This window comes from Pimephales promelas, chromosome 12 (genome assembly GCF_988280905.1).
Source record: "Pimephales promelas chromosome 12, fPimPro1.hap1.1, whole genome shotgun sequence".
In the NCBI taxonomy this organism is placed as follows: domain Eukaryota; kingdom Metazoa; phylum Chordata; class Actinopteri; order Cypriniformes; family Leuciscidae; genus Pimephales; species Pimephales promelas.
The window spans coordinates 21201438-21214143 of NC_142780.1; the positions used below are offsets into that span (position 1 = coordinate 21201438).

Genomic DNA, 12706 nt, shown 5'->3' on the forward strand with positions numbered 1-12706 from the left:
GAATTTATAGAATACGTGTGGTCAGAATGCTAATATCTAAGGAGGCTTTCTAAACACAACCTTGTCTTTGCCATAGAATAATTCAAGGCATCTATATGAATGTGGCCTGCAGTTGTAACTTACCAAACTTACCTGTTTCAGTTTCAATTTCAGGTTTATTGTCACAAATAAAATATCAGTTTAAAGGAAAGAGGCAAGTAAAATTGGCACAGTATTTTATTAGAGTGATTATACAGATACAATAGATTTGTACTATACAGGAAGTTATTGACATATTTGCCAAAAGTCGAGTCCGACGTTCCTTTCCATTTCACAAAAATCAAAACAGCTACAAAAACTTGCAAGCACCACCAAATAAATGATCACTGACTTCACTGAACAGTCTTGGATGCTCTGTTCACAAACACAATACAGTTAGAAAAGTTGAGGTTGACTTCCGTCTTAATTGCTTTTTGTCAGTTTGTAGAAAAGGAGCTTTTCAAAGAACGAGAAAAATATCACAGGTACACGAATCACACAAATATAGTCATTTACATCAAATATATAAGAAAGTGAGAAATCAGTTATGTGCTTTTTTTTACTTCTTTTTTTAAAGATAAGTGTCACTCTGAGATCTAACGGGAGGTAAACTATAGAACTTCCTTTAAAATAATATTTAAAAACAAAAAATGGGATCAGTGACTGTGTATTTTATAGATCAATCTCTAGATGTCAAGTTTGGTCTTCCAACCCTTAATGAGGCCTTGTGGTATTGCTAGAGCTAATCCTGGCTATAAACCATTGAGGCATATGCATACAACAAATCCTGACTGTCTTTGGACACCCATATAGCCATATTGTTGATGCCCAACCTTGTACATTACACCAGACAGTTTTATTTTCTCCTATGAACACATTTTCAATAGCAAGCATGTGAGCTACACCCACAACATATCATCATGCTAGCTAAAGTTAGCCTCGATACATTGCGTGTACAGTGATGGGCTGTAGAGGGCACAATAGTCAGCCAGTGACTTAGCACTGGAGCTAAAATGACTTCAGTTTTAGTTGTAATGTTGTTACTGTGTGTAACTGAGTGTTTTTGCAAAAAGTAATACAGGAAACAGAAACAGTCTTCGGGCCAGTTTCTCAACCTGAGAATTCAGTTTCACTATAAATCGCTATAACGCTTTTATGCCTTCAAGTGGTTAACAGCCTTCTTTTTTAACAAGAAAAAAGGTTTTTATTTTATGCAGATGATAATAAATCACTATTGTTAGATTGAAACAGAAACGCACATAAAAGAACATTGCCAAAAACCTGACTGACTTCAAAGAAGTTATCCACACAGTGCACACATTCACACGCGCACACACACACACACACACACACACACACACCCACTCTGAGGTTTAAATGTACATAGCTACACAGGGAAAGGGTATAGAGAAAAGAGAGAGAACAATGATACATATGAAACAAACAACAGTCCAGAAAAACATTGACAATTTCGTAATGGTTTCTATTGTCATAGCACTAAGTCTTCTACTGCCTTACCAAGATCACCATTACAATAGACTCCATTGAACAAATTATAGGTATGTGAGGCTACTAATCAACCATCCCTTTCATTGTCCTCTCTCTTCAAAAGTGCATAAATTCCAAATCCAAATTGGACTGAATGTGCAATCAAGCATTACGTCTGCAATATGAGGTCTATTATGATTCCATCTGAATATAACCCTAGACACAACAATACATTTACTTAAGTCAGTCAACAAACTCACACTCATGACCACACATATCAAAATGTTAGGTGACCTACCGAGCTAGCAATATGAAGTGTTAACTATAACACTCCATACTTACACTTGACTTTTCTCTTTAAAATGTGTATTTGTGCAAATAGCAAAATTCTTATATGAATTTCAATATTTCTTTCTGAATTTATAACAGCAGTCAATGGAGTTAGATAAGAATTATTTTGTGACTGTTTTGCACAAAAAATACAATCCCATGTGACTTTTATTTATGGAATATAGCAATTATATTTGTCATATAAAACTTTGTCTTATTATCTTATCATTTTTCATTGCAGTGTACTAAATTAATTTCTTTAAATTTGTTTAGCTTGTCCAGTACAGCAAAAATAAAGACAAATAGACAAGGTGGATACTAAAATCTAAAATAGTGTCTCAACATTCATCATTTTCTTTCTTTTTTTTCTCTGCGGAGAACACAAAGACTGTCCATGTTTAGGTCACTAGTGACATACTGCTAATTATGATGAAATCAAAATAATTTTAAAAGAGGATTGAGGCATAGTCCATTAAACATATCCTAGATCATGTCTAATTTTCACAAACCAACTTTTCCCATTTTCGCCTACTGGAAAATTTCATTTTCAATAGAAGAACAGATTGAACAAAGCACCACATCCTCCTTTGACTCACTGATTTTTGCTAATTAAATTATTATATCTGGATATATTTAATCCACATAATTTTGTTAACTTCATTAGATGATGAATTTCTTGTATAAACAAGTTTTGATACAAAAAGGCCAATTCTATTAGGATGAACATATGAAACATCGTGTGTTTTGAACATCAAGAATCCGGTGTCGATTTAGTTTTCAATGTATGGTGATTATATTGTGTCTTAACAAAGAGTTATTTAATGCAGCTGGACTGAGAAAGGCCCACAATACTTAAAATAGTGTAAAGCAGACATCAGTAATTTAAAAATACCAAATGAGAGGTACGTTACACATAAAATGGATAGTAATGCACAAAATGAAATGACTAACAGAGTAACAGAACTCAAAACTGTCTGTTGTTGTAGTAACAAAACAGAAGTGGGAATGTTTCCAACCTATCATTCATTCGACTTCCCTTAACCTTTCTTTAAAGTGCTAATTCTGACTTGAGCGGAGACTTTTCTACAGCCAGTTTGACAATGTGAAGATTTCTTCAACGCTTTCTCACTCACAGATTCGATGAGGCAATCTGATTGGGTTATTTGCTAAATGCACATATGAGGTATGTGAAAGCTCAGTATTGCATATCTAGAAGACTATCAGCAATTGAATTAAAATATAAGGATAAAACATTCAATGTATTTTGATGCTATACTTGACTTAGATATGATTCAAAGTAGTCACTTGAGCAAGGCCTGTCATTCTCAGCTGACATTATATAAGTACAGGATTATGGGGGCAGTAACAAGTAGAAGGTGGCTTCTGTCAAGATAAACGCGCTCGCTCAACTCCTCGAAATCACTTATCTGTAATATTCACACAGATTACATATCTCACTGTTCACCTTTTGCCATCACTCCTTGTAACGGTCCTTATCCAGTAAAGGCCCAGATTATGAATGAACTCAGTAAACACAACAGTAGACTAAATTAGACTAAATGTGTAGCAAGTTGAGTGTAGCAAAAAAAAAATGGTCAGACATTGCAATATACAACCCAAAATTGTATTGTCCAGCTGATTTAAAAGGAAAATCTAAAGATAAATATTACATATGAGACGAACCAAATGATCACACACATTCTTGTGTAAAAAGATATAACATTACAGTAACCTGGATATGAATGTCATAGGAAAGCAACGCAAAGTACTAAAAAGAAAATCGGCTCTTCCTTGTCCCTCTTTGAGTTCATGGCAGTGATGGGGAAATTTTTGTGGTTGAAGCAAAAGCATTGGACACCAAGCAAAAACAAATTTTATTCAGTTGATCAACTTTATGTGATTTCTCAAATTAATCAAGTAAGGCTAATTGATGTATTTCTTGGAAAGAAATCAACTCCCTATCAATCCTCTATGATGTTCAGAAGGCCCTCAGCAACCCGTGCTGGAGCGGCCCTCAATGCTGACCTTCAGCTGATGTGGGAGGAAGGAAAATTTGGGTAAAATCTGAGGGTCCTCTTGCGACCTCCACATTTCTCCTCTCTCTGGGGCAGACCATCTCCTCTTGCGGCTAACTGCTCTCTCTGCACTAGATGTGTGTGTTTTTTCTGCCTGGTGGTTTTGGTTGACCAGTGTCTGAGGATTTATGCCCCTGTTCTCTGAGAAGGTCAACACATTTCTTTGGTTGGAAGTCTCAACCAGTGTTCCTTCGACACTATTCTCCACTCTTGATGTAATTTTGTGTCCTTTCTTAAGATCCTCCATTTGGGTTGGTCTTTCCTCAATGGACCCATTGTTTTTGGCTGATTTCAAAGGGTTGTTGTGTTTCATCACAGACGCTGAACAATTATTTTTCTTTTGAATGCTATTTTTTAGGCTTTTAAGAGTGAGAGAGATACAAACATCACCCACAGAGAGCTTGGCACAGGATAGAGCTAGCAACTGGGTGGTGCGATCAGGGCAGCAGGATGACCAACCTTGACCAAACACAAAGAAGGGGTATTCCACCAGGACTTCTACACACACCTAAAATAGAGAAAAAACAATAATATTTTAGTCCCGAAGGTTCATTCAGCACTACCGAAGATTACGGCTAACATAGTAAAGGAGCTTGATTTAAAAAGAAACGGACTCACCTGGGCTTTGTTCTCTCCCACCGAGAATTGTATGATGACAGCATTGGGTGTTCGGCTGCACTCTATGCGCTCTACAGTGCTGGAGTCAATCTTCAGTTCTCCACTCACCTCTGCACTTTGAACAAAGTCCTCTGTTCGCAAATCCTCCACGCGTTTCAGCTCACCGTCTGCCAACTGGATAATAGAGCCCTTCATGAAGAATGGTGGTAGGCCCGCTGATGGTGATGATGGTGAGCTTTGAGGACTTGTAGATGCTGGAGGTGTTACAGGGACTGGAGATCCCACTACATTGGCTGAAAGAACAGGCAGCTGTATTTGGCTTGGACTTCTCATGGCACAGGGGGCATGACTTCCATCAGACCCTGTGATGTCTTTACCATTGGCTAGGACTGAAGCTGCAGCTGCAGGTGGGGATGTATTAATAAAGGTCTGAGGCAGAGTTGTTGATGCATTGGCTACACTAGGGATGACAGAACAGTGGGTGACCTCTGGCTCAGCAGTAGATGGATTGATGTTAGTGGCACTAACCGGAATGAGCAAGGAGGGGTTGCCTGAGATCACCACGTGCTGTGGCAGGTTGCTTTGATAACCAGTTACTGCTTGCTGGGGTCCACCAGAAGCACTAGTGATGTAGCCAATAATTGGGAGCTGTGTGGCAGGATAAAGGCTGGTGGAGAGCTCCTGCTGGGGGGTGTTGTGAGGAGCCTGCAGGAGTGTGTGCTGGGAGATGGTGGAGGCCGGTGAAACTTGGCTGTCTGAGGAAGTAAGAGCGGACACTCTGGACATTGGCTTACCTAGGCAGATACCTCCTCTCTCAGCAAGGTGCAACGATGAATGGTCCTTGACCATGACACTTTGGAACTCAGAGTTGCTGTTTGCTGCAAGGTGGCTACTGGATACCAACATCAGCGATGTCTGTAGTCCTGCTCTGTCATGAGAGCTATAGTCTGCTGGGAGCAAAACCTGAGCTTGGGTCTGGAGGCCCAGGTTATGATTTTGCTTGTGACTCTGGTCACCTTCTGGTTGGCTAGAGATCCCTTTGGCCATAGCAGTACAGGGCTTGACAACTGTAACCTCTCCCAGTGCACCATTTTGCACCTCTCTGGGATGGGAGTCCAGCTGCTTCGCAATGAAGCCATCAGTGTAGTGTAGAACCACTTGAGAGGGGGTGAGAGCCAGGGCATGAGGGGCAAGGACAGTTGAGTGTGGATGGATTTGAAGGGGCAGTTGGACAGAAGGGGAGGAAACTGTCAAACCCAAAGGAGCACTCTCTACCTGAATGCATTGACCATGGGAAACATTTGATATAGAAGAAATTGCATGATGACTCTGTGAATCAAGGCTGGATGCTTGAGAGATGACAGCTGTTGTGGCCAAGACCTCTTGTGGTGTCCTCCGTGTCTGTGTTGGACTGGATGTGGATGGTACAATCTGTGAAGAGATATAACTTGTATAGGGCCCTATGAGCTGGAGATTGGGGGGAAGTTGTGTATATTGGACGGAGCCTATAGTTTGGGGAAGGCTTGAGGAGAGAACTGTAGGATTGGCTGTTAGCACGGTAGGCCCAGAGAAGACTCCTCTGTATGTGGAGCTATTGGAAGAGAATGAAAAGCCAGCAGATGAAGTAGCTGTAGGATATTCTGTCACCACAGTGAGAGCCTTATTTGATGGTGGGGGGCTGTCAGGATCTGCACTGTTGCTCAGTGATGGGCCTGCATTGTTGGGGATGTGGGCCATGCTAGCCATGGTAGCGACGCTGGCTAGCCAAGCCAAATTCTCTCCACTCTGGCTCTCACTAACAGCAGCTGACACCAGCACCTGCTTCTCTTCCAGAGCTAAAATCTCCCGCTTCTTCGGCGGAAGACACTCATTACAGCGCTCCTGGTTAGACTTCATGGTCTTGGAGTTTTTCCTGTATTTTAACCCACTTGTCTTGATCAGGATTTTTTAGAGTGCAAAGTAGATCTCAGTTGTCAACATTTTCATAGTTATATTACTTTGCCCTGCTTTTACCTTGGTCTTGCGTAATGTCAGGACTCTTGTAATGAAAGGATCCATGTGCTTCATGTGGAATCATCTCTCACTGATGGTTATAAGTCCGTACCTTCATCAGACAGACAAAAAACAAAAATGAGAAACTTTATGCGCTGCCTTTGAATAGCATATAATGTTATTTTTTACCTTAACATCCATTCAGTTATGGGTGCCAAATAAAAAAATAGCTTGAAATGGCACATATTTGAATTTGATTAGCAACTGAAAATTTAGAGTGGTGAGTGGTGCAGGTATGACATTACTTTGTAGGCCAACCGGCAGTTAGCATCACACTGGTTCCCTCGACAAAAACCCAATGGGATTTTCCCATAGGCTTTTGCATAATCGCTAAACTTGAAAGCTTCTTGAGCTTGTGTTCACCACAGACCTTATTTCATGCATTTAACCAAAACCCCATTAAAAAAAACCCATTGACTTCGGGACGATGGATCTGGAAGTGCTCAAATGCGAACATGCTTTCGCGCTTTGGCCTACAAAGTGATGTCACACCAGCACCACTGTTTAGCTGACTGGCCCATGCTAACCTGCCAAAACTTGGCCACTCTAACTTCCTTTTCAATTCCATGTGTAGTGTAAACCACACTTTACCAGTTTAGTGAAAAAAACAACATCAATGTGTTCATTCAGTGAGTAGAATGGTAATATATTTTGAGTAAAGCTCACACTATTTTATTCAAGTGATAATGTATAGTTCTATCAGGGACTTCAGATAACACATCTCCATCATCAAATCCTCCTCATGCTTCAAGGGCTCAAGCTCATAATGTTTGCATATCCATACATAATGTCCATCTACATACATCAACGAGGATAAAGAGAGCACCGGGTGCAAACTTAACATGCACTGAGAGTGTATGGACAGGAAAAAGATGAAGGAAGAGAGAGAAAGAGAGAACACTGGCTCTCCTGACCCACATTGAGCTCTGCCTGCAAGCGAGCAGGGTTATTGAGTTAGAGTGTAACAGCAGAGAAGACAGAGAGAGAGAGAGAGAGAGAGAGAGATAGTAGAGAGAGAGAGTGCGGGAGGGAGGGAGAGACCACAGTAGATCTGCACCAATCACTGTCCTACTTTCCCCTGCTACAGTGTACACCACACACAGCCATTAAATGCTTCAGTCTATTGTACACAGCTCACAATACACACATACACATCAGCATATCCATTGGACTGATACGCAATTATGCATGTGTGATTTGGTGCAGAGTGCTCATGAATCAAAGAACAATAGAATGGTAGTGATCACTAGATCACAATTTTAACCAAAATACAAACGTAACCAAAATACAAAAAACAACAACAAAACATTACATTTAGATATAGATTCCCCTGTACCATTTCATGCAATCACAGGGATCCATAACAAACCTTTATGAGTGACACATCCTAAAACTGGAGGAAAAACACAAAAATTCCCAATGCAAATTCCCAATGCAGGCAGACAATATTTTTTACCATATTCACCAGACAGACAGTCATTCATTGGATTGTACAAATGCTTTAATGAGAGATTGAATCAGTGGATATCAAGCCCAATCGATTATAATAATAATAAAATAAGGCTAAAAAATATAATAATGTATATAAAAAATATAAAAAAAATGTAATAAGTCTAAAAAATATAATAATGCAAGTATGCTGACTACAGCCGTCAGTATACTTGCATGCATATTGCTGGTTCCTTATAAGGAGAAATCATATTTCAGCTTAGAGGAGAACTTAGGAGGAAACATTTGTGAGAAAGTTTCAAGAATACATACATTTCACACTTTATTTGTGTGTTTCTGTATGTCTACTTCTCTCTTGCAGGGTGTTATATTTGCCTGTCTATTTCCAGGGAGTTTCAAGCACTACTGAAATACACCCACAATTCAAAATAGCTATCTTAAACTAAGCCTGTAAGGCAATACAGCTGCACAGACATAAAAGTAATGCTTAATTTCTGTTTTCTTTCTCCTTTCAGGGTCACAGAGCTGTAGTCCACGACAACAACAGATGGGTTTTTATTGAAAGAACCTCAAAGAGAGTACTAAATTGAACTAAATATATTTTATATCCCTGCATTTAACTCTCAGAAACCTCTAGAGCTTTATTAAGACATTGTTTAAATTCTTAAATAAATCATAGTGATTTCAGTTGTACTATCCCTTTACTATCCCTTATAGGGACATCTAGTCCTCACAATGTATGCAAAACCTTACCCCCCCCCCCCCACACACACACACACACACACACACACACACTTGCTTACAGTGTGGCTGGCCAAAGAGCTAGAAAGATTAACAACTTGCAGTATCCTTCTAGTTCTTTAACAGCATATCTCATCATACTCTGCAGACCAGATGTCATGAACGCAACATATTCACACCAATAAACCCATGCAAACACATTAACACACTGATAGTTAATAAAGTAATTTATTAAAAATTGGCACAAAAAAGACTAAATATTCCCATTTTACAAATTATCTGCTGTACAAACAAATAGTAACATCATTTTGCTACGTACTGTAATACAAAGTTATTTCTATGCGTGTAATATCTTCAGGAAAACATTACTTGCATGATGCTGTGACACCTTTTTCAATGATGTCATCTCAGAGATGACTGAACCCGTGCCAATGATAATGTGTACAAATACAAACATAACTTGTCTAAAATGAAATGCTCCTATTAACGTCTATCCTCAAAAAACATGCCCATCTACTAAAACCGCTTTTCACTCATGTCCATTTATCTCCCGAAAGCAGCTCCTTTCTGCACTTAATGACCTTTTATGGGTGCCTGTCTCTTTAAGAGGCAGTCTAGGGAGTCCTAAGCTAGACATGAATCCAAACAGAGCTGTTGCTGCCTTTACAAAGGCTAAAGCCTGTTTCTTTACTCACCCTACAAGCAAAAGAGCACAACATACAGTGTCACACTGAAACATTTGCACAGAATTGCAATTATTTCTGCAAATCCTATTGGTAATTAGCTATTCTAATACAATAATTTCTCAGATGCACATTATTTTTTCTTCTCTTCTTGGAATTAAAGAATAATCGTGCAATAAGTATGATTGGAAACCAATCAAACATTTCATCAAAGGGTGATGCCTTACCTTTCTTTATAGGGGAGCCTTTAACAACTCTCTCTCTCCTCTCTCTCTCTCTGCACTACGAGTGTAACTCACTCTACCCACTGGCAAGCTGTCCTTTGTCCAGGTTTAGCTCTGCTATCAGGTCACACACGCAGTCCTCTGATTTATGTCTTCTTCCATGTCCAATGTTCCCCCTGCCTGCACTCTTCCACTTCCTTCGACAATTGCTCGGTGGGCCGAAGGTAAAGGAAGTCCCCTCGTCTGCGCTGTTTCACTAGCCCTACGTGTGAGAGCTACAGCGTATGTTATGCAAGGCACACTGACTGCCAGCTCTCTCTCTCTCTCTCTCTCTCTCTCTCTCTCTCTCTCTCTCTCTCTTGCTCTTCACACATACACACACAGTGCTCTAGAGAACACGGCTCCTCCTCCCCCAGTCAGCCTCAGCAGCCTCATCAGGTATTCATTCAAAAAACACACTCCACTTGGCAGGGCGCCCAGACTACGCACACATGGAGAGACAGAGAAAAAAAGAAGGAGAGGGAAAGGGAGGGAGGAAGGAAGAAAAATTGTGAGCAAGGGACCGAGCACACTGGAAGGAACACGTACCCTCCCGTAGACCACTGCACTCGCGAGAAACACAAACACACCACAGACCATGAAATTCCCTTGAGAGAGTCTTAGTGAGGGTTTCTAGGCGTTTTCTCGCTTTCTTTCTACAACTAGTCAGTTTCTCTTGCTGGAAAACTAATTTAGTGCCTCACCACCATTACATGTGATCAGAATGAGCACATTTGCATTGAGCTATATAAGTCTGTCCTGAAATAAACCCAGAAGGTTTCCCTAACGTTAGTGTATGCTTCCCGCTTGGTTATTTCTTGGGAAACCATTACTGATGGCACATGTACTAACATTGCAGGGAGGTTTTGTGTGATGTTTGCGTATAGAGACCCATTGCAGCATGAATACTAAACGTTCTCTAATTGTATACATTCACATTTAGCAGTTCATTATCATTAGCCTATAGGCCTACACACTTGACTCCCAGAATTGCACAATTACTTACATATTTGACTCAAAATCCCCCTATAATCCAACACAATATTTAAAGGTCCATTGCTAAATATTAGGTATAGAAGAATACACCAAAAACAAGCACATATTATTATTATGCAAATGCACGCACCTAAAAAAGCACACACACAAACATAGAAACCCATATGACTCTCACATTAAGCATGTAAAGTAGTTGCAATTCACCCTCAGGGGGGAACCACATGCAAATAGTCACTTGTTCCATTACACACACACTCACATACAAAAATGTTATCTTCCCACACAACCTTGAGACGATCTGAAAACACCCTGTGTTTGAAACACGTGGTGTCAACCAGGAGAAATGCTTAGAACATAGAAAAGCCATCAGCAATATGTAACCTCTAATATTAGCCTGGCCTGGTTTACTCTCTCTGAGCAGATCTTAGCACTGCATTTGGTGTGTCTGCCAAACCACAGACAGATACAAAGCCACCATATAGTATATGAACACACTAAACATAGACTTCTCAAAGCCAATCATTCATCCAAAAATGGACATCCCTCAGTGTGTCGTCCTCTTGATCTTGATGAGGAATCCTAATATTCTTTTGTGTCAAATGTTTTTTTTTTAAGAAATTAATAGTTTTAATCAGCAAGGATGCAAAATTGCTCAAAAGTGACATGTAAATACATGATACAAAAAGTCTGTTCTTTTGAACTTTTATTCATAAAATAATTCTGAAGGAAAGTGTATCACAGTTACCATATAATTATTAAGCCTCAACTGTTATGAGACAATTATACATTATAGTTGTTTTCTTGCCAGAGGCAACAGGCATCCAGCAGTTTTAGCTGAGACTGTTAGGAAGACTCAGGGAATACCTGTACATTATCACTCTGGATGGCTCAGTGTCTAAACCCTACAAAGCCATACAGAGAGACAGTCTTTGATGTATCTCAATTCCTTCTAATAGCAGGAGAGTTTGGGAGAGTTGCTATGTTACTGTTTGTTGAGGTATTGCCTTAACCAGTCACTAGGGACATGAAAAAGCGATGAAGTGTTCTGTCTCGAGTGCTAGTCTTATTAGTTTCTTTGTTTCTGTTTTCTTCTTCTACTTATTATTATTTTTTTGCCCTCACTCCCAGGTCTCAGAAAACTCAGACTAAACAGACATAACTACAACGAAAGAAAAATTGCATGCATCACAAAGAGGAAATGCACTCACAATGGTCCATGATCAGGTCAATTTTTCTTCTTAAGGTCATCCAGTCACTTTTGCAAAACTCTAGAGCAAAACAATATTGCATAATTCCATAATTACTGCTATGTTTGCTGTATTAAGTACTGACCCCTATTCAGTCTTCATACTGAAAGAACTTTCACCCTACAGAACCATCCTGACATTTCTCATTGATGCAAGACATGTCCTAACATGTCCAGACATGTATAAGGGAGACAGGACTTTGCACTGGACACACTGCTAACATAATAAATTATGTAGTAGAGAGGACCAACTTAAATTAACAGAATTCAGGTCGCAGAATTTAAAAAATAAATACATTTAATAAATAATATTTAAGATATTTTAAATGATTGTATATGGTAGGCTATATTTTATTTCGAAGCCACCAAAGATAATGATAAGATAGTTACGTCATTTATTCATATAGCTTCACTTGGATTAGCAAGACTAGCCAAAAAAATATGGCTTTTGGCACGAGTTGCTCAGAACAGCTAAATTTATGCCGTTGTTATCTAATTTTATTTCTAATTTGAAACATATTAAAAAGCAATTTGGACAATCAGTTTTAGAGGCTTCGGTCTCTCCCTATAGGAGCGTTTTTTGTCGGATGTTGCCAATATGGCCGCTGAGAAAACTGACTTCCCTTAAAGGGACTTTTCTAACGGAAGGCCACCAGTCCCGTGCCATGAGTGAGATCTGTCTGTTCACACTTTTAACTGGAAAGTCCATTGATTTAGGAGGTACTATGCCATCTCTGAGCATGTGGA

At 39.6% G+C, this 12706-nt stretch overlaps 1 protein-coding gene across 4 annotated transcripts; it reads right to left on the reverse strand.

Annotated features, from left to right (window-relative positions):
- Positions 1 to 198: 198 nt before the first annotated feature.
- Positions 199 to 12136, reverse strand: atxn1b (ataxin 1b). Of its 4 annotated transcripts, none has more exons than XM_089117677.1 (4): positions 11922 to 12136; positions 6543 to 6633; positions 4530 to 6441; positions 199 to 4419 (listed from the first exon to the last, which is right to left on the reverse strand). In XM_089117677.1, the coding sequence occupies exons 3-4, from the start codon at positions 6423 to 6425 to the stop codon at positions 3826 to 3828; spliced, it is 2490 nt and encodes an 829-aa protein (XP_088973803.1). In that variant the 5' UTR covers positions 6426 to 6441; positions 6543 to 6633; positions 11922 to 12136; the 3' UTR covers positions 199 to 3825. The 4 variants fall into 4 exon arrangements, with proteins under 4 accessions (XP_088973803.1, XP_088973802.1, XP_039535687.2 ...); XM_089117676.1 differs by lacking the exon at positions 11922 to 12136 and adding an exon at positions 9682 to 11030; XM_039679753.2 differs by having other exon boundaries at positions 4530 to 6633.
- Positions 12137 to 12706: the final 570 nt, after the last annotated feature.